Source organism: Berghia stephanieae, chromosome 1 (assembly GCF_034508935.2).
Source record: "Berghia stephanieae isolate SIO BIC M18660-M18661 chromosome 1, UCSD_Bste_1.3, whole genome shotgun sequence".
NCBI lineage: Eukaryota > Metazoa > Mollusca > Gastropoda > Nudibranchia > Aeolidiidae > Berghia > Berghia stephanieae.
In genome coordinates this window covers 113346634-113374133 of record NC_088360.1, presented here as the reverse complement: position 1 = coordinate 113374133, position 27500 = coordinate 113346634, and the positions used below count along the sequence as shown (strand labels likewise).

General features: G+C 32.8%; 1 protein-coding gene and 1 long non-coding RNA gene across 3 annotated transcripts in view; one reads left to right on the top strand and one right to left on the bottom strand.

The window, feature by feature from the left end:
* Positions 1-3722, top strand: part of LOC144962772 (uncharacterized) — a 14084-nt gene extending 10362 nt beyond the window's left edge. The window contains exon 2 of the long non-coding RNA XR_013643524.1: positions 3506-3722. This is a non-coding gene — a long non-coding RNA (uncharacterized LOC144962772). The remainder of the gene's footprint in view (positions 1-3505) is intronic.
* Positions 1-23525, bottom strand: part of LOC144962771 (general transcription factor 3C polypeptide 3-like) — a 25783-nt gene extending 2258 nt beyond the window's left edge. The window contains exons 1-23 of one of the 2 annotated variants that reach the window (XM_078896010.1): positions 23368-23525; positions 18186-18285; positions 17133-17432; positions 16605-16654; positions 15923-16049; positions 14853-14929; positions 14326-14440; positions 13523-13701; positions 12414-12501; positions 11904-11962; positions 11607-11719; positions 10421-10517; positions 7649-7795; positions 7129-7309; positions 6462-6620; positions 6045-6125; positions 5066-5154; positions 3580-3690; positions 2877-2963; positions 1842-1940; positions 1177-1252; positions 778-902; positions 417-504 (exon numbers count right to left, since the gene is read on the bottom strand). In XM_078896010.1, the coding sequence (XP_078752136.1) occupies positions 417-504; positions 778-902; positions 1177-1252; positions 1842-1940; positions 2877-2963; positions 3580-3690; positions 5066-5154; positions 6045-6125; positions 6462-6620; positions 7129-7309; positions 7649-7795; positions 10421-10517; positions 11607-11719; positions 11904-11962; positions 12414-12501; positions 13523-13701; positions 14326-14440; positions 14853-14929; positions 15923-16049; positions 16605-16654; positions 17133-17432; positions 18186-18285; positions 23368-23433 (2614 nt within the window). In that variant the 5' untranslated portion in view covers positions 23434-23525. The remainder of the gene's footprint in view (positions 1-416; positions 505-777; positions 903-1176; positions 1253-1841; positions 1941-2876; positions 2964-3579; positions 3691-5065; positions 5155-6044; positions 6126-6461; positions 6621-7128; positions 7310-7648; positions 7796-10420; positions 10518-11606; positions 11720-11903; positions 11963-12413; positions 12502-13522; positions 13702-14325; positions 14441-14852; positions 14930-15922; positions 16050-16604; positions 16655-17132; positions 17433-18185; positions 18286-23367) is intronic. The other variant, XM_078896011.1, reaches the window with a different exon arrangement.
* Positions 23526-27500: the final 3975 nt, after the last annotated feature.

Sequence of the window (27500 nt, the reverse complement as noted above, 5' to 3'; positions counted from 1 at the left end):
AACGGTCCCCATGAGCTATGCGTAGCGCTGTGGAACACTCCTAATTACTTTACGGTCAGTCATTCGACTACGATTTGTGAATTCTTTTTTTTTAAAATTCATTTCTTTCTTTTTCCTTTTAGTAAATATTTGAATTTGACACATTGACTGATTTCAGTTAATTGACTGAGAATTTACAGGTCTAATTAAATCCAAATTGTAAATCAAACCAACATTTTATAACTTAATGAAACAAATATAATTATTGAATAAATAAGTCATGAGAAGTTACAAGGGGCACAACTCTATTTTCACCAAGTATTTTTCTTTCAAAAATATTTCTGAATTGGTCATCTTTTTTAGCAAATTATTTGTTTTGTTTCATAATTCTAAACAAAAACAAACAAAAAAAACCCCCAAAAAAACTTAGAACTCACTCATTTGTTGCAATGCTCGCCCAATATTGTAAAATGTCTCTTGACAATCTCCTCTGGCTCCCTTGTAAGCATTCAGCAAGCACGTCACCTTAAACGAATTTCAAAAAATATATATATAAATAATAAAAAGATGACTAATTCAAACTGTCCTGGTACTCAATTGTACTTTTAACCATAGAAACTAATCCTAAAATTCCTTTGCTGCTTCAAAGCAATAAATCAAATTTACTAAGAAGTCTTTTTTTAAAGGACCCTTCGTATTTTAAAAAAAAGTTCCCTAAAAATCATTGGAATTTACTATTTCATTTAATATATTGACATTAGTTTCATTAAATAACTAAACAAAGCCAATCAAACTAACCTGTGCCAGGAGCAAATTTCTTTTATCATTGAAAGATTGGGAAGCAATGTGGGTCAAACACAATGCACAACACAGGATTGCCAAATCGTTGTCAGGTGTTTTGCGGAAAACAGATAAAAATTCTCCTGAAACGAAAGGATTTGATTGGTATAAGGTCACATTGACATAGTCCACTCATTTGGAAAGTAAATTTTAAAAAACATCGTTAACCACATGACTGACACAAAATAAGTGAAAGCAATAACATACCATCATACTTAATATACCATTTACCTGACGGTATCTTATAAATGTTAAAACCTTCTCAATAAGTCCTTTTGCTGAACCTCTATCTACTAAAGGCTAATCAATCATTCAATACCAGTTAAGTGTATTTTTATATTTCCTTATCATTCTTACCTAAGGCCTGTTTATAAGAACCTGAGAGTAGCCTAGCACTGCCATTCAACATTTTAAGGGCAACACTGTCAGGATTCTGGACAGCAAAGAAATAAAGAATTAAAAGTGATCTGTAAAAACAAACCTTATTAATTTCGACACTTTGATTAAATAAAGATAGAAGACTGAATGCTCTTTTGTTCATTAAGCCTTCTCTATTTTGCACAAGTTTTAAATTGCAGGTAAACATTTTGAATGAGACGAAAGAATAATCTCCAAAACATATGATGATGATGTTGACAGCATTCTGAATATCATTATAAAGAAATCCATTTGATCAATAAGAAAATACACTTATCATCAGATCCAAATAATAACTTCCACAAGTGTTGAGGGAGGGGAGTGTTAAAGATACAGTGACAGTGACTGATAAGGGATAATATTTAATCACAATTGGCATTCCCCTCCTCATCCCACCATGCTGCCCTGCTCTTCCTTTTTCCCGCTCTTCCTGCAAATGTTTTCGAATAAAACTACAGCACATTTCTCTGTATTAAAATTTTTACTTCACCAAATAGATTATCATCATTTCTCCCAACCTTGAAACCACTTCTCAATAAATATTTTCTAGCTTTATTACACATGTTCATAAACCCTGTCTATTTTACATTGTTTGCACCATTTACCTTCATAAGACATCTCATAGCAAATCTTAAGTCAACAGCATTCTTGAAGATTGTGCTGATGTAGCAATATAAATTCCATGATTGATTCTTGTCTATTGCCTGTCGATCAAGGGTAGAAATCTTTTTTTAAAACAGCTTCATTATTATAAAAGGTAATTATATATTTTTTTAATTTCAAGAATAAAGGCAAAATGAATGAAGAATAATCTATGAATAATAAATATGAAATTTTATTTGAACTGAAATGCATCATTGAGAACAATAGATATTGTTTCTCAAACCTCTGAAATGTCAAAATCTCAAACTTTCAATTGAGTGAAGCTTTGCCTTCATGACTTTTAAAATCAAATAAAAACTCCCTCAAATAATCAATATATGTGACCCACATCTTCAATTGGGGGGTCCTGATATCTCAGTTGGTAAAGCACTCACTTCACAATCAAAGGGACTGAGATCAATCTCGGGTGCAGTCAATATTTTTATTTTTCTGACCCTCCTGTCCACCCAGCAGTGATTGGGTAGCTGGGTCTGTTAGATCTAATAATAAGTACTTTGAGGTAGATTAGCTTTCTATCCAAAGGGTAGCAAGTTTTCTATTGTCCATTTCACACTATAGAAACTGGGATAAACTCCGGCTCCATGGGCCTCATGGCTCTGAAGGATTACTGCTTCAATTCGGTATTACTTTGTAAACCACTTTGAGCACTTTTAATGGATATTGCGCAATATAAAAGCACACGTCTATTACGTTGGGGTGAACCAGGTTCAAAAAACTGAATTTAGAGTGAAAACAGTTAGAGTTTTACAATTTTGAGACTCAGTGGTTTGAGAAACAATATCCATTCTTCTCGATAAGGCATTTCAGTTCAAATAAAATTTAATTATTTAGATCTTAAAGCCATTTTTCAGTGTCCTGTACACCTTGGCACAACACTAGATTGGATAACATATTATCCAAAAATAAACTCATTGATCAAAGAAAAGTAATTCACTGATAACATGAATGTGTTATGCATGGAAAACATTACGACTCACCTTCATTATGACTGCCTTTGCTATGTTGTTGACAAAATATTTACTTTTACCCAGGACACATATCTTGAGACACAAAAACTCTGCATCCTGAAACCAATAAAATTGCTCATTGAAAATCATTTTCATCCAAAAGCACATGTTTAAATCTTCCTTGAATTTTTTGCTTATAACAATTTTTATAAACCGTTTACAGAGGTGGTTTGATTATATTCTAACACAACGTCATATATTAACAGAGAGCGGTAACTACAATGTAACTCAGACTTCATTAAAGCCATAAGTTCTGTTCTCTTGATAAAAATGACCAGATCTACAGATAGGACTATTTAGTTAAGCTAATTGAAGAAATAATTCTGATTTGAAAGAAAATTGTATTTATCTTTCATTAAATGGTTGGTCAGAGCGGCCAACTTTTCAAAGAGCTAAAACGGGACACCCTGAGGCAAAATACCGTCATGGCCCAAAACAGCAGTATGTTATATAATATAGTCTAGATTTAGAGCCTTTTTCTGTTCCTTGTGTTAATTTGCTAGTCAAAAAAGCATAATTCTGGGACATGCAAGGGCCATTTCCGTAAACATAAACAATCCAATTTTTAATTTCTTTCTTCCTTTTTTTTTCTTCTACAGATTGCCAAATCGGGACAGTCCCAATTTTAAAAGGATAATTAGCCACTATGATTGATTAAAACAGAAATACGTACAAGAGCCCTGGGGTCGTCTGGGTCAAAGCAAAATGTTGGACAGGAGATGGCCAAAATGGCAGATTCGACCAATTCATCCAGACGATTCAATTTGTACATTTCTGTACATAACTTATGAAATAAAATTTAAAAATTCAATTGAGTGAAGATGGAAGTCTTGATAATTTTTTCAGAATCAAATAAAAGTAATTAATTAATTATAATTTATTCATTGAAAGTGACTATAAATTGCATTTAAATATGATGAATGATGATGATGATGATGATGATGATGATGATGATGATGATGATGATGATGATGACGACGACGACGACGATTATTATTATTATTATCATTATTATTATTAATTATAATTATTATTATTATTATTATTATTATTATTATTATTATTATTATTATTATTATTATTATTATTATTATTATTATTATTTATTATTATAGTAGTAGTGGTAGTAGTAGTAGTAGTAGTAGTAGTAGTAGTAGTAGTAGTAGTAGTAGTAGTAGTAGTAGTAGTAGTAGTAGTAGTAGTAGTAGTAGTAGTAGTAGTAGTAATCATCATCATCACCATCGTTATCATCGTCATCCATTCCCTATTGACAACTATGAAATAAATTAATCCCACCCCTGCAAACTACCACTTATGACATTTTTTGGCATTACATCATACAAACTTATTGTTAATCAGTGTGCATCAACAGATCAATGTCTCCTTTTTTACATTTTCATACTGACAAAAAAAAATGAAATATACTACGTCTCCGATGCAAGACCTTTACAAGAAAAAACATATTATCTTTGTTAACCATCACTGAGCTCACCAAGAGACAGTTTCTGAGAATAAATTTTCTGCATCACAGTTAATAAAGGGAAGCCAGTCAAACACAGTGCGCAGGAGATTCAACCATTTGAAAAATCGAATTCAGAAAAATACATGAAAATTATAATCACCAGCCTTATTATGAATGTGTGTCTCTATAGTGTAACAGTATGATTATGTACTTACAACACTGCCTAAATTAAGTCTGGTTGTTCTAGCTGGCCATTAAGAACCTGACGGTATGCCCTTAAGGGCATCATTTTGCATAAAATTTGCTGTCCATCCAGCATTGGCCGGGAAACTGAGTCTGTTAAATCCAAGGGAAAGTACTTTGTGATTGACTAGCCTGGATTATTCTATCCAAGGGGTAGTATGCAATTATCAATATCAATTTCCATGGACGTTATGGCTCTGCAAGAATCACTTAATATGGATTATATTTGATTACAATTATTTGAGTTTCAATACTTGTAAGATGATTAAAAAGAAAAGATAAAAGAAATGCAATATTTAAATTTTGGACAGATGATAATGTGTTTTCACTTCTTTTTCTCCCTTTTTCAATTACCTGAATCATATTGTTACCTCGTTGATCATAGATTTAGTGTTCTGTTCAACTAAGGGAAAATGAATCTAATAAAGACAAGAGAAAAAAATCTTTGACTTACTTTGCCATATATATCCCACACTTGTTTCCTAAATTTGACTTGTTCTGATTTTTGAAGCTCGGATACCTGATCAGATAGAGATGCTGCCTCTTTAGAGAGAAAGATCAAAACAAAGTATAATAGTCTCTGAAAAAGGCTCTGGAAAAAAGAAAAACCTAAAAAGTGTCGGACAAAGCAGAAAGCACACACACACACACACACACACAAATACACACACACAAACAAACATAATACAGGCAAAAACACAGATATGAGAATATGCTCTAAATGCATATCAAAAACAAAACAAAAAAAATCGAAAATATAAAGGTAACAATGGGGAAGTAGGCATATAAAAAATCAAAATTAAGAAAAGTTGTGCAAAAAGAAAAGCATAAGATCAAATCATCCTAAAATGATCAAGACTGTTTTTTGTTTTTTTAATGTTGCAGTATTTTGTCTTCTGAGTCTCATACCACTTGAATAAAATATGACTGATTGGCTTTGAAAATTACCATAAAAATCGAAAATGATGTAAGATGTTTCAAAATAAACCAGAAAAAACATACAGGGAAAAAGTAATCCAAAAACGAAAACAAAACAAAAAAATCAGTGTCCCTAATGGATATTTTTTTAATGCATTCGCCATAGTGCATCTAAAGTTATGTCCTTGAAAAAGACATATTCAAATTCCCTCACCGGACTGAGGTGCAAAATGAGTCAGGCGAGAAAGATCATCTCTGCCATGAAATAAAAATGAAATAGTGCCTTACTGTCAAATTGTCTTGTCCTATATGTTCAATGTTGCTGCCAATTTGGGACCCCTTGTAAAGCGCTTTGGGTACATTAAGTGGATATTTTGATTTATAAAAGCTCATTTTTCTAGTGACAGCTATAACTTTGTAGATTCGTATCATCATTACATTACAAATGAGCACAGAAAGCCAAAACTACTACTCACAACTATAAAATGAACACAGAATAAACAACTACAACTCACCAGTTATGTGTTCCTTATTTAAATTCAGCATTTGAGGGAATATTCTTATTCTATGCTTTGTTGTCCTTGAGTTAAGAATAGCTGGAGAATACAGAAAAAAAATATTCTGTTCAAATCAACAAGAGCAGTGTCGTCTAATTGGTTTTTTTTAATTTCTTGCAATATGTTCATTGTAAATGTGGCACAATGTCATCACAACCAATGTTAAATTTCATTTAACAACATTAAAATACAATAAGGAATTTATACATGAAGTTCTATTTTTACATCCTCTAAGACAAAATCTTTGGACAACATGGGTGATTCCTGTTGACATCAAACAACTTGTGTGATAGAATGTCTAGGCAACGGTATTGAATGGTGCCATGGTGGAAGGGCGTAATTTTAATCTTTTTAAGTAAAAATAATCAGCCATACCTTTTATGAAATCTGGTTTAGACAATCCTCTGAGATTAAAAGATAACAGTTGTTGTGCAGTGATGACAAATTCACTCATTTTCCCTTGAGAATGAAGGAGTTGGCACTTCCGTAACAGCAACAACTGATCAGTGTTGGCACCATCTTCTTTAGTAGGGTCTGGTTAAAACATTGTTAGAATTCTAATATTTAGCAGAATTAATCTTGCATGTAAAAATATATCAAATATTTATTGTAAAAGGCTAGAAATTGAGTTTACAAAAGCTTTATCAAAATAGATTTCAGCCAGAAAAATGTTAACGTTTAAGAATAGAGGTATATCAGATACATAGGTTTAAAAAATACAATTCCACGAGAGTGAAATCCTCTCAGTTCCATTAAGTAAGTCTGCTATCAAGAAGTAAAAGATCAATATAGCCCAACAATGCAAATGAAAATTTGTTGTCAAGTAAACGTATCATATAATTCAGAGCAGGTGATAAAAACAAAACTTTTAAAAATCAAACCTTTTCCCAAAAAATAAGTAAATAAAGGCTCGTTTAGTCCATCTATAAACATAAATGCACTGTTGTGAACTATCATTTATCCGTGTTCCAGTGCAGACTCAGAACGTGACTTTTGGTTGCATAATACATTAAAAAGTAGAAAAGAATGATGAATAAACAACCTTTAGACAGCAGCTCTAGAGCCTGGTCATGCTGACCCATCTGTTGTCTCAATGAAGATAACGTGACTCTTGCCCCATAGTGTCCAGGTGCCATTTCTAATACTTTTTCAAATGCCTTGCAAGCCTCAGCAATTTCTCCTAGAGAGTTGAGACACTGTCCATAAGTCAACCAGACTGCAGCCTGGGGAAGATTTTTCGATACTCAAGCAACTTTTATGAAATATCTGTTAACTATTCCAACATTTAAATGGACGAGTCTGTCTTAAGAAAATTCATAACATAATGACACTGAACGTGTGGGATAATTATTTTGTATCTTCATTCCAAAAAATTTTCGAATGAGAAACAAACAAAAAAATTATGCATAAAGTTAAAGGAAGCTACAACAAAAAACAAAATATTCAAAAAATTGATCATAAAATTTATTCATCTCTCATTCTCACCAAAATTGCAATCAATGAAGTCGATGAGATCATTGGTTATTTCCTTATCTTCAGCATTATCTTGTTACTTTACTTACTTTGCTGAAAGAACTTGATTGCACTAGAATCTCCAGCAATGGTTTAGCCTTTTCGGTGTGTCCACACTCAATCAGAGTTTCAGCAATGTCGTAATGAATATCGCCATACTCTTCAACATCGGAAGCACCTATATCAGCGATTAAATCCTGATAAATATAAAGGAAAAATTAATTTGAAAAGGATTTAATGCCATAAATATGTTTTTCCTTATTTACATATGCACATCTCTAAACAGACAAACATGTTAAAATAAATTGCAAATGTTCTAACAACTGTTTCATTGATGTAGAAAAAAAATCATTTTCGTTCCATTTATTACCTAAATGTCTCCAAAGACAGCAGCCATATTTCTATATAAAGGTAAAAACTATCTTCCTCAAAAATATAAGCTGAATAGCCTATGGTGTTACCTGGATAACACAGTTCTTTCCATAACACGTAAACAGCATGTAACAGGGCTTAGTGCAATGATGGTTTATGCACATGATCACCTGTCTGGTTGCAAAAAGAATCACCCAAAAATGAAATTACATTTCTCAAAAAATAAAAACCAACAAGAAATTGGTCAAATTGAGACCATTTGAGAGAGGCAAAGATGGGTGACATATTTTTTTTAAAATCATAGATCATCAATTAAATAAAACTTTTAAAAACCAATTTTTACATATTGTATTCTGAGTTGTCTCCCCCGTAACTTCATTTTACCACTACGAGCGGACACCCAATGCAGACTATGGAACACATTCTCTTGGAATATAACTTGGGACAGATATGCACTGATTGACTTAAGAGCTGGAAGGAGGGTCTGAAATGGATCCAACAATGGTGTGAAAAGATATGATTATGACCGCTGCAGTCTTTAATTCAGATTGTTCTGCTGTGAAAAAAGTCCAAAACGATCCAAATCTTTCTCTTTTATCTCTGTAAACGTTGCTTAAAATCTGAATTTTTCGAAACTTAAACACGAGGGCTTTCATAAAAGCTAACATCTCTTTTTAAAAATGACTAGTAAAAAGCCCGTAATTTCACGGGGAAAGAACTATTTTCATTCGATATTGCCAGAATCATTTTTTTTGATTAGCTTGATTACGATTAGATGCACATTTTAATCGATGTGCTTATCCTCGCTGCCATGCTTTATTCGGCATGATTTTAGTTTATCAGTCAGTAGATATCAATATCAATAAGTCGCAAGTCTTTACCACGCTTTACTTGGGAGTGCTTTGCACTACCTTCAATACTTACAAATTAAAATGGCGGCCGAGAATCAAAACAATGGTCAAATTAGGAAATTTTAAACTTTCACAAATCTGTCAAGGTTTGTTCTAGAGTTTTTAAAACGCTTTAATATGATGACAAATTGAATAAATAAACGCCTGACAAAAGATCAACGGTGAAAATACAAATTGAATGAATACTGGGGATGTAGGAGCTTTCGGAATGTCTCCCCTTTACTGAACTTATTTGAGATCAAAAGAAAATCTGAAGCGGACCCGATAAATATCAAGTCCCCGAATCTGTCTACTTTTGGTTTGTTCGGGCTAGAAGCTAGACAGAACCAATTGACAGTTTGCCGAAACGTTTAACTAAATATTTCCCAGGGCAATAATTATCACATAGATGGCATAAAAACGACAGTAATATCAGCAGTAATATTAGTTGATGTTGTTAATCGGTGAAACTTGTTTAAAATTTCAGTAAATCTGAATACCGTTATGTGATCAAGTGAATTATATCACTATGAATGCAATGATTTGCTGAAAAATGCCAATCTGACAGTTCCTAGCAAACCCCCCCCCCCCCCTTGCTCAGGAATTTCTCTACTTGATGGACACCCCCCCCCCCTTTTTTTTTTTCTTCCACGCAACCACATTCCAAAACACACACACACACACATGTATACCACACACACACACACACACATACATATACACACACGCACACATATAAACATACACGCAATGAGAACACACTACTACATAACAACACTGATCACCGCTAAATCAACACAACGGAAGTAAGGACTCTACTGGACAGATAGAGTTGAGGGTGTGGCCATGAGTGTGTTAGTGTCTTCGGTAAATTTTTTATGATATCTGGTTGACTTAACGAACTTTCAAACTGACTTTAAATTATAAAAGGAAATCAAGTTATCTGTTTATCTATCTGTAAAAAATACATTTCGCATCAATTTTTTTATTGACTCAAATAAGCACAACGTTCTCCACAATGTTATATTTTTTTAAGAACGGATAAATTTCATCTCTATATATAATTTAAATGAAAAATGCAGTCAATTTTTTCTCATTTAGCAAAAGTGTGGTATGGAGTTGAACCCTGAATGCAATATTATGCAATCGATAATGATGATAATATTTAATGTAAGATTACCACAAATGCAACAAATTGAAAACGAAATGCATCATCTATGTTGTGTGTATATGTGTGTGTGTGCACACGCCCATGAGGGAAAGAGAAGAAGAGAAATAGAAAAAGAGTAGATTGAAGTGATATATCTGCTTAATATCATAGTTATCATATAACGTTATATCAAGTGTAACTAAATGACAAATTGCCATATCTATGGACAATAAAGATGTATCATTATCATCATTATTATTATTATTATTATTATTATTATTATTATTATTTATTACTATTATTATTCTTTATTATTATTCTTATTATTATTATTATTATTATTATTATTATTATTATTATTATTATTATTATTATTATTATTATTATTATTATTACAAATTTGAAATTACCGTCAGCACTTCGACAGAAGCAACAGCCTGACCCAGCAGTAGACATTGAGTCAATTTACATTTCAAATCCATTGGCATCATGGATGGCACTGACAGGCTACAAAAGAAAAAGAAATTTGAAACCATAATATAATGGGAGGCCAATGAAATGGAATATAATATATATTATATAGATACAAAATACAAAACATATTCAGAAACAATAAACAATACCTCTGATTGAGTCATGAACCCAAAAGCAAATAGACAATGATCAGTTAATTTGCTCTGCGCAATTATCACTATATATTATTACTATTCAAAAAGTATCATTACATCGATGGCTATTTCGTGGCAATATAATGTATATTCGAACATTGGTTCTACCTTTGGGGAAAACCTTAGTTCTTTTTTTTAAAGAGAGAGTCCCAAGATCGTCCAGAAATGTCCGGTCTGATTAGACCCAAATGTGAATGTTCTACATGTAAGGGAGGGGGGTGGGGAAGGGGGGGGGGGATATAAATTCTTTCAACAACAACAATAACAACAACAACATTAACCTAAGATCTAAAGTCATGTTTATAAATAAATGAATATCCATCTCTCTTAATTAAACAAATTCATAATTTATATTTCCTTTTGGATGGATATGGTGTGGTTTAACTTGATAAAGTTAAATTGGGGAGAAGGCATTGAGGTGAGATAAAATCAGTTTTACTCAGCTGGAAAAATAAAAATAAAAATACATTTTTTATTGCATTTTCCAATGTAGCTTTGGTCATTTCATTTCAACAACATTTCATTCCTTAATTACGGATTAACTAATTTGACTTTCTGTCAGGAGAGACAAAGCATGCTTCTACTTATTCACATCTCCAGCAGCATCTCTGTCATTTGGAATATGAAGAGTTAACAAATAGACTGTGTGTTGGCTCGGGAGTTAAAAACCAAAAAAGATGAACATTTTTAAAAAATGTATATAAAAACAGAAATACAGAGACTGGTCGAAAGCCTGTGACACTAAAAGCCACAGAAGCCCCATCAATATTTTATGAGCAAATTAATGAAAAAGTTTTTGATTTGTACACCTTTATGAAAAACAGATATCAAAAGCAGCATAAATGTCCATACAAATGGCAAAAGTCTGTGAATTTGATGATTGAAGTAAACTTAGTTGGGTGTTAAGCGGCATTAAAAAATATCTTACTTTGTTATTCCCTCTAGCTTGCTTGCAGGATCAGCAAAAAATTGTTCGACATTTAATGAGTTGACGTCGGTTGAACCTGTAACAATTTCTACACCACACAGTTTAGTGGTAATCTGGTGATTCCGGAAAAAAGAAAAATGTGACAATATAGAGAATTCTTAAAGAACATCAAATTGCACGAGATTTTGTTTCTGTTCATAAAATTTGGTTACAACATATCCATATCTATTTAAAAATACCTCGTAAATCTTCTGCTTTAACTTTTCTTTTGATCTCTTTCCCCATTCAGTCACCTACCTCTAAACATTTTTGAAAGTTCTTTTGGGACATTAGAAGTTCCACCAAGAGATGAACATCTGAGCAGAAATAGATAAGTTTGTATTACAAAATATTTTCAAAGATCATGAGATCAAAAATATTGTCTTGAATTGATACTGTTAATAAATCACCATCGCAAAAATGTTTTAAATAACTGAATTCAGACTTCATGTACCTCCCAGAAGAGAGAGATTTACACTCAGCTGTATATGTCACTTAAATTATCATTATTATTATAAGTAAAGGGACAAATGTAATAGGCTTCAACTAATAGTGATATAGACATTTAATATAAATAAATCGAACAATTAAAAAAGAAGGGTTGAAAAAAAAGTACTGCAATTGTTAAAATTTAGATTTTCATTTTCATTTTTTAAGCTAAATATATCTATATGAAAATAAGCATGACAAAACTTTTGAAACAGTATTCTCAAAAGAATACAAAGGGATGGGGGTTAAACCAGTATTGATGTGTTAAAACAACCTTACCTTCAGAATCAATAACACTGGGCAACTCCTTGATGTAATTCAACATGCAGGATATAGCAAGATTTATTTCTTGAATTTCGATAAACTCCTGAAATGGATTAATACTAACTGACAGTCAATTTGAATAATCAAAAATTAAAAAACTGAGTTTATGAGAACAACAAATATCATACAAAATTTTATATCTGCAATATCTAAAAACATAAACAGTTGACCACAACTGAGTTTGTGAATTTAATGGACATTAACAATTTTAAGTAATATGAGATTATTGGAAAACGCTACGATAATGCCTCGACAGACAAGCCAGACAGGGCCATGCAGCAATCACTGCAACATGAGTTATTTTATACTTTTTTTTTTCAGGCCGCCATAACCATTCAGAATCACAGAATTGACAGCAATGACCCCAAACCTCTTTTTCACTATGGACAAGTATACGTTTGACAATATTACAGTAGCCTATTAAGGCGGGAGAAGGGGCATTCATTATTTATATTTTAGCTTTCTTTGTTTTAGCAACTAAGTGTATTCAGGCATTTAAAGAGCACCATTGTCCACAGATCAGGGGTGGAGGACCACTGACATAGAGGACTGTTACATGTCGACCAAAAATAAGAAGTTCAGACCACTGACAATCATTAATTCAAGAAAATCAAAATATATCTATTGTGCCTCTCAAAAAAAAAGAAACACAACTTAATGACCGTGACTTATTAAGGCAAAGCTGAAGGGAAAAAGAAACAAAGGTCAGCCACAGCTGCTTTTGCTCTCTAACAAATTATCTCATCGCTCAGGTGGTCTCAACGTGAAGTTGCCTGTATCAGTAAGGACAAATAACAATTGAAAGGACTGCAGTATCATCAAGTGCAGTGGCCACCACAGATCCTGGTAAAACCAACAGGTCAGGCAGGTGAGATTTTCAGCTCAGTCATGATTAAATACTTGAGTCTCTGAGATCTGTACGGAAATATTTTGCAATAGAGCCTCAAGGGTGGCATCATTGACTCTTTTGAGTTCATAGATCTACTATTTAGTTTCGATTTTTTTCCAAACATATTTGATAACTTTTAAACAGAAACAAAGATAATACTAAAAAATCTATGTACCTTAGCAACACTTCTGGCAAATTCCAAAACTTGCTCGGGTTTGGACTCTAACATGAATGGAATCATTTGATCCTTGCATAATATGATGGTCTTTTGTGGATAGTTCATTTTTTCATAGTGCATGATACGCCTGCCCAACACATCTAATTTATCACTACTAGTTCTGGCAAACTTGAAGGCTGTAAAAATTTAACAACAGATGATTTATTAAAGAAACTTTGCTAATTTATACATATCATGATATATTATCTATCAAGCAATGGCAATTTATGAATAAATGTTTGAACCAAGATAATAACAATTTTCATCCTTTACAAAATACTAGCAAGTGACTTGTTTTGAAATAAGACATACCACGAGACCCAAAATCCAGGATGTGTCTCACTTTAACATCAAGCAAATTGAGACATTCTGATTTATTCAATCTTAATTTTTTTTTTTAATTTTTATTTTCTCACACTCTATGCTACATGTTTTAGTCTTTAATAATTTTCTTTATTTTTAAAATGAACGTTTCTTTATTAACATATTTAGTTTTTAGAAATACAGTTGAAATAGTAATAAAAGTTGATAAAAATATGACAGCACTAGTAAAGGCAATCACAAAGCTATAACTTAGCGATTTGAAATTCACAAAATAAACATATACTTCATTGAGACCTATTTAAAACCATCTAATGCTAAGTAATATTCCCTAACATTCCATCTAAAACTCATATCTGAAAGTAAAATATCTCTGAACCTTAAGAACTGGAGCATATTATTGATAACAGGAATTAATCATAGAGAAAGTAAGACTGCACCTTTGACAAAGCACATCAAGACCATCTTCTCGTTGTCTAGCTCAAGCCACATGTCGCTGATGTCAAACCATTCGTGAATGTCTGATCTCTTCAAGTTTGCAGACACCATGTAGAACTAGTTAAACATTTAAAGTGTGAAATACAAAAAGTTATATGATGATCACTGGAAAGCATCAGACTAACATATGACTGGCCTGATTTTGACTACAAAACTGATCGGAAATTATTCGAGGTTACCCTTATCTGTCCAACACTGATGCAAGCAAATGATTTTTGTATATTACTATACAGACACCCTGATATCTGGATCCATTGGTGGCAAAGCTCAACAAAACTATGATGTGGTACATACAAACTTCCTGTTATGAAAGTAATAGTAATGAATTGTGGATTATAGCATATTTTAAATACATGCCCTACGTAGAATATCAAACACTATATATCTTGAAAAACAAAACTTATTTCTAGATGTGAAATCTCCTCTCACTGCCACTGAAATCAATATACAGTATCACCACATCTGTTACCTTTAAAGCCTGTTCCAGGTCGCCTTTTTCGTCATGAATACTTCCAAGGGTCTTGAAGGGAGCTGCAGCATACGGTGCTGTAGACACAAAATCACATAATTATTTTTTGTTACAACATGTGAATTGAGAAAAATAGCTGTATTCAACCTTCTGTTTCATATTTGTGTAAATGTATATGAAAATAGAGGGCTTTTTGATTTCCAGTCCCAAACACAACTAAGGTCATTTACAGCACACAAAAAATATTAGATTAAAATGTACATATTCATAAAATTAATTTTCGCGATGAAATGAGAAAATATGATAACATAGATACAATACTGAACGAACATTCTTACAAATTTATGAAGCTAAAGCAGAAGCTTTAAAGGTTTTGTTAAACACTCAAGTCACCAAAAAAGTTACCCACTACTGCAGTGTTGGGATTAAACTGAGAATTACATTAGAGACTACATACATTACTCAACAACAGTTAATGAATTTCAGTCAAATTTCATGATTGAAATTCAATTTTAAACATTTAAAAATAATACATTATTGAGGCAGTGGATAATAAATAAATCAAAACAATATTTGATCCAGGTGACATGATTGGGTTCGAAACTCCCAGTCAACATTTCGTTTTATCCTTGAATTTATGAATTAAAATAAGTTAACATTTAGTTCCATTGAATTTCTTTACAGAGTATGCTCTCTTTTGATGCATTGAAAGAGGGATCAATTACTCGCTATCTTGATAACCTACATGGGATCTAAGGTAAAGGTTGAGATGGGTCATGGTGGGGAACTTAAGTACACATCTTTTGAAACAGAAATCTAAAACAATAGTAGTTACCCAAATGTGGGGGGTTTTGATGTCATTTTTATTGTATTTTCATATATGCCATTAATCAGAGAATATTCGGGAATTTAAATTGGTAAGATTATGTCAACATTTTTGAGAACTGTTAAATGCGCCTCTTTTCAGGTTTAATGAATTGCAATATCCAGTGCTCAATTTTGACACAATATGTATTTATTGCCTTACACAACATAACTCTAGGATAGCACAAGATGAACAACTAATGTACCTTTTTCAATAATATCAAATAACAACATCATGGCCTCATCCACTTTCCCCTGGGCTCTCAGAAGCATTGCTTGTCCATGCTGGTTGGCTAAATACTTGGGAATTTCATATCTTTGTTTCCTAGGTTTCTGTCAATATAAATGGATGCAATCAATTCCCTCAGCATTACTCACCAATATAAAACAACTTCCACTAGTTAAATAATGCCAGTTGGTCAATCATTTAAGAGCTTGGTCTTTGGCAGACATCAGTAATAATGTCTTTCCAATCCTAGTTGTTGAGAGTATCGCAATAGTCTCCATAAAATCAAAATGTAAAGCAGTTATCATTCAAAAGAAACAAATTTGTTCACCATAATCCACGACAGATCGTTAAAACAATTTCAAAAGCAATTAAAGAGTCTAACGAGTCAAATCACCTGAAAAAGTGAGTATAGAACAGTGCCGGTGGCGGACAAAGCAGAAGGAAAACTACAAGAAAAGATCAGCTACCTCAACTGGTAAAGGCAGGTGGAATTCTTGGGGATTTATTTGGGGATCATTTTTTATTGTATTTTTCTTTCTATTTTGTCTGGCACTGTTTCATACATATCTCTTAATATTTTTATCTCACATTCCTTCCTTAATAGTCAATAAAATTACAGCTGATTTTTTCCTGAACATAATAATAGTCAATAAAATTACCGCTGATTTTTTCCTGAACGGTATACCATCATCTTTCTTTTTTCCTCGACCTGAAAGATTGAAAACAGATATATAATCAATTTTACAAAATATTAATAGGATTCTTGAAAAGATTAAAATATTTAAATGTTTAAAACTTTTTCAAGACAATCATCTCATGGAGGGTAGCTTGATTGAATATAAAGAAGACACTGTAAAGGGGCCGTTTGGATTTACATCAAGGAGACCGCTACATAGGTGATAGCGTAGATATTTGGAAAGGCATCAGTTTCTAAATGTATTCTAACAATCATTTACCTCGCTCAACAAAATGATTATGGCAATAATCATTCCATCATTTGAAGAGCAGCAGCCATCAAGATCATTTAATCTTTCATTCATATAACAACATTTATCAACTACATTTTGTTTTATACACGTTTCTATGAATGAAAAAATAGATCCATACTGAAAACTTAATTCAATGTTCAGCAACATGTCTTGATGAGATTAAAGGACTTATTCATGGCACCATGAAAATTTACTTACCACTTGTTCTTTTTAATTCCTTTAATTCTCTGCTATTTGGCTGCCAGTCTTTATCTTTTTTGTCAACCACTTCCCCAGAATCAAGACAACCATCATCATTGTCATCATCGTCCTCATAACCATCAGATTCATTGTCTTCATTATCATCTTCCATCAGCTTATCAAATTGAGGAATGTTGGGCTTTATTTGATAAAGATGTAACTGAGAAGTACCAGGTTGACTTGTAGAAGCTGTGTTCTTTTTCTGCTTTGCTCGTCTTTTTTCCAATTCGTTATAAAACTCTTCAAAAGTTATTCCACCTGACGATAATAAAATTTTAGAGCATTAAAATGGATTGAAAACTTTAAATGACAATTTAGGACATTATCAAAAATTGAACATCTGTCTATACCAGTCATATCACAGTTTGTCGTTAAGGCAATGACCCTCTCTAAAAAAAATAAAACCACTTTAAGTCATATTTTCAGCATAATTTTTTTCACTTATACAAGTTTGACTGGTTCATGTATTTTTTTTTTTTTTATTTTGTGGTGGGGGATGGGAGGGTGAATGAAGGGGGGGGGGGGGGGGGGTTCTGGTCTTTTTGTAAGTAGTTCAAGAGTTAAGGATGATGTACACTTATTTGCAGGTCTGATAACCCAATTCCTTATGGGCTCATTGTTGTAATGGAAATCTTTTAAAAATTACGCAAAATATTGTCCATTAGAACAATGTTAAACTAGGCCTAAAAGTGGGTTCAGATGTAAGACATGCCAATATGTACACATTGGTTAAGGCCCATAGAACCAGAATAAATAAATTGATTGATTAAAATGACACACGACTTATCAAAAATTTGTATACCAGGGACTACTTTTGTAGTCTCGTATTTAAGTGGTAAAATGGTATTTTATCAGAGGACAGCAGAATAGATCTGCAAAATGATACAGAGTACTCAAGAATATTTCACAGGCAGGTGATTCAACCATTATGCTATTAGCTTGCCCAGTTTGGAAACAATGTTATGCATAAGGTTATTTTTTTTTAAAATAACAAAACAATCATCACCCAACCTGTAATATATTTCACTGTCAATTCTGTACCGGCTTCTTTCAACATTTCTTTCAATTCACTTGTCGATGCTGGTGTTTCAATTGCAGCAACAAAAGATGCCTTGAATAAAATAAATGTAAAAATTAAACTATGAGTTTTGAAGATAGAATTTCAAAGTGATGAAAAAGTTACCACATAATGTCTATCTTGTTGCATCTTCTCTATCGATGAATTACACATTTATCCCAACAACTATCAAAGAAATCAACAAAACTTCTAGTAAAGATCAAACAATTGACTGAACAATAATTGGCTGAATTAGAAGAGAGAGAGAGAGAGAGAGAGAGAGAGAGAGAGAGAGAGAGAGAGAGAGAGAGAGAGAGAGAGAGAGAGAGAGAGAGAGAGAGATGGGATTTATCTGTGTGCTGTGTTTGTGTTCCTATTATTATTATTATTATTATTATTATTATTATTATTATTATTATTATTATTATTATTATTATTATTATTATTATTATTAGTAGTATTATTATTATTATTAGTATTATCATAATTATTAATATACAACAGACCTGCACACAAAAACAAAAACAAAAATTAATGAAAACCAAAGAATTCCAAATTTTTGGCTCCAACTACAAACTATACAAGTCAGAAACAAAGTTGACTTCTTTTATCAATCTGCACCAATATACAAATTCAAACATCTTCAAGTATTCAGTTGCACTCTCCACCATCAAAGATTGGAACGCTCATCCCGAATCATGTGTGAACTTAATGGATTTAGACACCTTCAAGCAAAGATTATCAAACTACTGCAGCCTCATCACAAACAATACCTGCCACATCCACCAACTCTCTCTCTGCCCTCAAATACAAATACTCGGAATTGAATCGACATCGAATGACATTCATATTCAGATTCAAATCATCAAAATTCAGTTGCAAGTCACTTAATAGGAACAGAATTGTTACGCACTCCAAGTAAACGATATTCCAGTTAACCAATCCCATGAAGGACCTCCAAAATTGCAACAACTTATCCCACTACACCAATGGCTATTCAATCCATGTCATTCCATGCCAATAATCATAATTATAATGTCTGCAAATCTTTACTTTGAGTTTTGAAATCAAAAGAATATTCCACGTCAGAAAGTTTTTAACTGAAAATGTCACCAAGAAATGAATGGTTTCTTTGGTTTTATCAAAACTTGATAAAACTAGTAAAAAGCCCGCAATTTCGCGGGCAAAGAACTATTTTCATTCGATATTGCCTGAATCATTTTCTTGATTAGCTTGATTACGATTAGATGCACATTTTAATTGATGTGCTTGTCGTCGCTGCCTTGCTTTATTCAGCATGATTTTAGTTTATCAGTCAGTAGATATCAATATCAATAAGTCGCAAGTCTTTACCACGCTTTACTTGGGAGTGCTTTGCACTACCTTCAATACTTCACAAATTAAAATGGCGGCCGAGAATCAAAACAATGGTCAAATTAGGAAATTTTAAACTTTCACAAATCTATCAAGGTTTGTTCTAGAGTTTTTAAAACGCTTTTATATGATGACAAATTGAATAAATAAACGCCTGACAAAAGATCAACGGTGAAAATACAAATTGAATGAATACTGGGGATGTAGGAATGTCTCCCCTTTACTTATGTGAGGTCAAATGAAAATCTGAAGCGGACGCGAAAAATAGCAAGTCCCCGAATCTGTCTACTTTTGGTTTGTTCGGGCTAGAAGCTAGACAGAACCAATTGACAGCTTGCCGAAACGTTTAACTAAATATTTCCCAGGGCAATAATTATCACATCGATGGCATAAAAATGACAGTAATATCAGCAGTAATATTAGTTGATGTTAATCGGTGAAACATGTTTAAAATTTCTGTAAATCTGAATACCGTCATATGATCAAGTGAATTATATCACTATGAATGCCACGATTTGCTGAAAAATGCCAATTTGACAGTTCCTAGCAAACACACCCCCCTCCCCCCCCCCCCCCCCCCCCCTTGCTCAGGAATTTCTCTACTTGATGGACACCCTCTCCCCCCCCTTTTTTTTTTCTTCCACGCAACCACATTCACACACACCTACATACACACACGCACACATATAAACATACACGCAATGAGAACACACTACTACATAACAACACTGATCACCGCTAAATCAACACAACGGAAGTAAGGACAGATAGAGTTGAGGGTGTGGCCATGAGATGTTAGTGTCTTCGGTAAATTTTTTATGATATCTGTTTGACTTAACGAACTTTCAAACTGACTTTAAATCATAAAAGGAAATCAAGTTATCTGTTTATATCTATCTGTAAAAAATACATTTCTATTTTTCAAATCTTTCAGTAGAGTTGTGCGCCGTATCAATTTTTTTATTGACTCAAATAAGAACAATGTGCTCCACAAGGCTATATTTTTTAAAGAAAGGATTGCAAATCCTTTTGTCAGGTCTCCCACTGAATTTAACTAACAAATTACACCCAACCAGCTATGTGGTCTTGTGGTATGACAATCGCTTTCGGATCGGAAGGTCCTGGGTTCGAGCCTTGCTCAGCGCATAGTTGAGTCCTTGGATAAGGCTCTTTACTCACATTCTCTCACCGCACTCAGGAGTAAAATGAGTACCTGACTGTTAACAGCAATGTCTCTGTCCGAAAAAATTGAATATCGCCTAATATAATAGGCGTCATGTCCAGCCCTACGTGTTAAGTGTTGCTGTTGGCCAGGGACCCCCTGTAAAGCGCTTTGAGCACGTTTAGTGGATATTGTGCTTGCACTATATAAAAGCTCATTTACTACAAAATTTAGAAGCAGCCCGCATAATATATATCAAAAAAGAATATTCGACCATATCACCCCACCTATGGAAAATTTGCGCTGGCTTCCTGTCCGCTATAGAATAAATTACAAAATTGGGGAGGCCTAACGAAAGCTCCTACAAAGGGAAACAACTCAATATTCCCTCAACTAACCCCGAGAAAAAATAAAACCTAGTAACTTTAACTAACCCTAATAGTAATAGGAAAAACAAACACGCTAGCACCTTTGCTAAGACTTATGACTAACTCTAACTCTAATAGAAAAAAAATCCTCCGATCTCGAGCTAACCCTAATAGTAATAGAAAAAAAAACCTCGGACTGCCCTTGCACTGCCTTTCAATACTTCACAAACCAAAATGGCAGCCGTGAACCAAAACAATGGTCAAATTAGGAAACTTTAAACTTTCACAAAGCTATCAATATCAAGGTTTGTTCTAGAGTTTTTAAAATGGTTCTATATGATTACAAATTGAATAAATAAAAACATGACAAAAGATCAACGTGAAAATACAAATTGAAAGAAGACTGGGGCGTAGGAGCTTTCGGTAGGCCTCCCCAAAATTGCTTTATTAGTTTTCAAATCATTTAAAAAATTTTTTTTAGAGAGCTGCACCGGTGATACCAATACTTAGCTTCTTTAACTTTTAGCTCCTCTACTTCTACTTTCTTTCTACTAGTCTACTAGAGAAGAGATATCTGAGTCTGACGTCTATCTTGAGGCAGTTTAGTGAGCAGCAGCAGTGGCAGTCAAATTTTGACCCAACTCGCCCATAGGAAAGTTGTGACTGGAAATTGTCGTTCGCGTTTTAGGGGGTTCAATTAAAGATGCATAACTTCGTTATAAAGAGGAATATAGCAGATATTTTGGTATCATTATTTTCGTCTTTCAATTTCCTTTTAAATGGTGCCAATTAAGTAAAAATCCATTAATAATTCCAGAAGTTATATGAAGTTAAAATTTGGCAATTTTCAAATGCATTTATTTTTTTATTTACCGCGTGTGTTTTTAAAATTTAAACGCTTGTTTTTAGAATAACATCTAAACTTTATTCATGCCAAATTTCAGGGCTCTATATCGATGCGCAGACACCTTTTAACTCTGCGCCGAAATGCCTTGTTTACATTATCTTCTCATCATGGCTGCCGGGCGATATCGATATTCATATCGATATTTTAAATTTAGTTATGTATTATGTTAAATTTAGTCCATAATATTTTCAGTACTATTATTTACTATGTTTTTATTTTGAATACATACTTTCCAACTTTATTTATAGGCATTTTATAGTTTTTGTTTTAAAAGTTCGTATATTTCTTCTCTTTGTGAAATTCGATATTAATAATATCGATATTTTAAAAATACCAATTGCTTTAATTTAATTTTATTTTACTTTTAAGTCATCAAGTTTCTTTCCCATATGTTTAGATATGTTTATCATGTGTATCCATATTTTAAAGGCCTTAGCCTTAATAATTATTATGGTAAGAAGTTCTATTAGTTTTGACACCCCCATACATTGAGAGAGAAGGGGGGGGGATAAAATTATATTAATTGTCAGTTCAAATGATGTAATATCAATAAACCCAAAGTGGTTCAGCAGAATTGTTTAAAGAATTAAAAGCCAGACCTTTCCTTCTAATTATAATAGGGAATCTGTTTCAATTTATTTGAACTTTTTCAATCTACCATTTTATTTGATTTATATGCAATTAAATTGCCATAGGTAAAAATAAACTCATTATGTCATTACACAACATGTTTATATCTTTTCATTTAAATACTCTCAAACCCTTTTTTATTCTCTATGTATTAATTAAAAGAGGGTAATTATTTGCAATTGTTTCAGTGAGATATTGGGGATAAATCAAAATAAAATAAAAGTGATAGAGCAAATTCTTTCTTACGTCTAGCCGAGTTTTTGATTATGTAACATTTGCGTCATATTATGTAATAATGTGTTAATTTGAAATGTTTATCTTCCTCTTTATTAATGTAAATGCATTGTCCTCGATAAGACGAACATTTTGGTATACAATATATGATAAGAACTCCATATTGACTTTTAACCATTTTTTATTAACATCACGCGTTTTCGGTCACAACTTTGCAATGGTAATTTTGGGGTAAAAATCGGTCTGAAATTTCAGACTTTGAACTGCCGTAACTACATTTCTAATCCTGATAGAAACAAAATTCAAACTGTTTTGCAATCTGTGTTGCCAGCTCTTTCATATGACATTGGTTTCAAGTGTGTGAGGTACATTTAGAATTTCTATTATAAACTCCCTACTATCTTGTCTCGAAAATGAATGTGAAGTTATTTTGAAGATTCAACACACTCTAATAATTTTACCTCTGATTCAGACTCCATGCCAGAGGAAGCCTCTTGCGAAAAATTCAATCCTGTATCACTTTCCATCCTGCTTTCTAACTCATTATCATTATCTTATTTTCTAAATACGCAAGTTAGAAAACTGAAGTTGTATATAAATTGAAAACGAAACTAAAATCATTCCGGATATTGAATGAGGAGAAATATTGTAGTGTTTCCTGTCATGTTTTTCATATTCACATATGAGAGCGGTGTGAGAAGAAGGGGTAAGAGTAGGGGGGGGGGGGGGAGACGGAGAGGGGGAGGATGGCGAGGTATGTCTCTAATTATTTTTGTTTCCCCGCTCACAGATTAATGATTGAATTTTCTATGACATGTGTCGTTTGTGTCTCAAATTTCAAGTGATAACCTATTGTCACAGCGTGATAATAATCGGGCTCGGCTCTGTAATATTGGGGAGGCACTTCATTATCCAACTTGACCCAAGTGTGAATGAGTAGGTACTTTTCTATGTAATGTTTGTACAAAAACGAACTCAAACAGATTGCTTCTGTATTAAAAAGGGAAATTTGGTTTTATGAGGATAGCTTGGGAAATATGACCCATCGCGTCAATCAGGCATTATGTAGGAGATGGCTAAAATTGAGTTTAAAGCAAAAAGTATAAAGGTTTGAACTATTTATGTCATTTTTGTGATTAACAAACAAAACTCACTCCCTTCAATCAACGCATTATTTTTAATCAAAGTTCATCAGCAGCTAAATTTACATTAGCAACATTTTTACCCCGACATCTTTGAGACGATCGTTCACATAATTTATGAAGTATCAAGAAGCGCACTCAGCCAATGAATTCGTTGTATTGCTCCATTTAAACTCTTTTTTTTTAATTGATATTAATTATGTGATTAATCATAATATCTATTCGAGAATTACATTTTCAATATAAATCTCAATTCCTGGTTTTTATAATCAATTCCATTCCATTCAACATACAGTGGTTTCCACGAATGCCTGTACCGACTGTGCCCGCTCTTCTCAAGACTTGGTCACTTTGAGTTTCGGGCGATGAGGACAAATTAAATTTGCAGGTCTGATACCCGAATGCAATTATGGTTTGCGTTAGTTTGATAGTATTTCCATTACACCAATGTGCCCATAGCAATTTGAGATACCAGACCTGTATCTAAAGTACATGCAGGCTCCATGTCTTCTATCTTATTTCGTTTTTATGCCCTCTTTTGTCACAGCTGACGGGAATATTGTCAGGACTGGTCATTTATTGTTACATCAAATTGTTCCAAGTCGACGTGTACACTTATGCAGGTCTGACATCCGAACGCAAATATGGGCATAGTTTAACATTGTTGTAATGGACAATATTTTGCGTCTTTAAAATTATTTTTTTTTTTAGATTTCCATTACAACAAAGAGCCCATGATAAATTGGATTATCAGACCTGCAAATAAGTGCAAGTCGTTCCAAGTCAATCCAATACTTAAAATGTATTGTAAGAGGTAGAGTGTTTCGAATTTCGAGCCGTTGATGATGCACGCGTGGTCATTGATATCATTTCTACTCATTTAGCAGGTCAGGATTAGAGTAGGTATTAGGGAATGAATAAATGATTTTTTTTTAAAGCGCGTAAGTACTAAAAACCTTTAACACAATCTGTATGACTATTTTCATAAAGTAAAGTGTGCATGAATTGAGGAGTCTTTAACAAATACAAGGGTCAGATCCGTTGTGTTCTGCCAGATCTTATGGAAAGCATTGTATTCTATAATTTAGTGTACGATGGGGCACTTCGCCTGAACTTGCCTATTTCGCGGTACCATCATGTACTTACATGCTGGTCTGATAACCCAAATGTTGTGGGGTCATTGATGTAATGAAAATGCATACTCTCAAACCAACTCACAAATATTGTCCATTACAACAATATTGACACAAGCACAATAATATTAGGTTCGGTTATCAAACCTGCATAATATGTGAACGTAGGCCTATACTTATGCCCGTTTTTCTTGCTTCCTGACCATCGGGCACATAGGCGAGTAAAATGAAGGCATCAATTACCTTTATTAAAACAGAATCGATCATCATTATACCATCATTCCTACATCCTGACAGAAACCACATCCATAAACAATTTACGACGTGCACTTATTTGCAGGTCTGATAACTCAATTCATAATGGGCTCTTTGTTGTAGTGAAAACATCAACAGCAACAAAAAAGCACACAAAATATTGTCCATTATAACAATTAATTAAACTAGGCCTATAATTGCGTTCGGATGTCAGATATGTGCACATCAACAATTTACCAGTAAAATTTTATTATTATTATTATTATTATTATTATTATTATTATTATTATTATTATTATTATTATTATTATTATTATTATTATTATTATTATTATCATCATCATCATCATCATCATTATTATTATTATTATTATTATTATTATTATTATTAATATTATTATTATTATTATTAGTTTTATTATTATTATTATTATCATTATTATGATATTATTATCATCATCATCATCATCATCATCATCATCATCATCATCATCATCATCATTATCATCATCACCATCATCATCATCATCATCATCATCATCATCATCATATTCATCGTTATCATTGTTATTATTATTATTAATATTATCATATTTTTATTATTATTATTATTATTATTATCATCATCATCATCATCATCATCATCATCATCATCATCATCATCATCATCATCATCATCATCATCATCATCATTATTATTATTATTATTATTATTATTATTATTATTATTATTATTATTATTATTATTATTATTATTATTATTACTAGTAAAAAGCCCGCAATTTCGCGGGGAAAGAACTATTTTCATTCGATATTGCCTGAATCATTTTCTTGATTATCTTGATTACGATTAGATGCACACTTTAATCGATGTGCTTGTTGTCGCTGCCATGCTTTATTCGGCATGATTTTAGTTTATCAGTCAGTAGATATCAATATCAACAAGTCACAAGTCTTTACCACGCTTGACTGGGGAGGCCATCTGAAAGCTCCTACAAAGGGAAACAACTTAAATAATATTCCCTCAACTAACCTCAAGACAAAGTAAAACCTAGAGTACCTTTAACTAACCATAATAGGAAAATAAACACCCTAGCATTATGACTAACCATAATAGAGAAAAAAAAAAAACCCTCGGAGTGCTTTGCACTACCTTTCAATACTTCATAAATTAAAATGGCGGCCGAGAATCAAAACAATGGTCAAATTAGGAAATTCTAAACTTTCACAAATCTATCAAGGTTTGTTCTAGTTTTAAAAATGCTTCTATTTGATGACAAATTGAATAAATAAACGCATGACAAAAGATCTACGGTGAAAATACAAATTGAAATAATACTGGGGATGTAGGAGCTTTCGGAATGTCTCCCCCCTAGCACCTTTACTAAGACTTATGACTAACCCTAATAGAAGAAAAAAATCCTCACAATTCTATGTGACAAATTGAATAAATGAACGCCTGACAAGATCAAGGGTGAAAATACAAATTGAAAGAATACTGGGGATGTAGGAGCTTTCGGAATATCTCCCCTTTACCTAACTTATGTGAGGTCAAATGAAAATCTGAAGCAGACGCGAAAAATATCGAGTTTGTTCGGGCTAGAAGCTAGACAGATACAATTGACAGTTTGCCGACAACGTTTAACAAAATATTTCCCAGGGCAATAATTATCATATCGATGCCATAAAAAAACGACCGTAATATTAGTAGACGTTGTTAATCGGTGAAACTTGTTTAAAATTTGTGTAAATCCGAATACCTTCATGTGATCAAGTGAATAATATCACTATGAATGCCACGATTTGCTGAAAAATGCCAACACACACACATGTATACACCACACACACAACACACACACACAAACACACACACGCACACACACACACACACAAACATACACGCAATTAGAACATACTACTACATAACAACACTGATCACCGCTAAATCAACAACAAAACGGAAGTAATAATAATACTTGATGTCATAAATAGATAACGCAAACTGACAACTTTTTACAGTGTCAAAATAAGTTGAATTTGAGTATTAGTGTCGTCGGTACATAT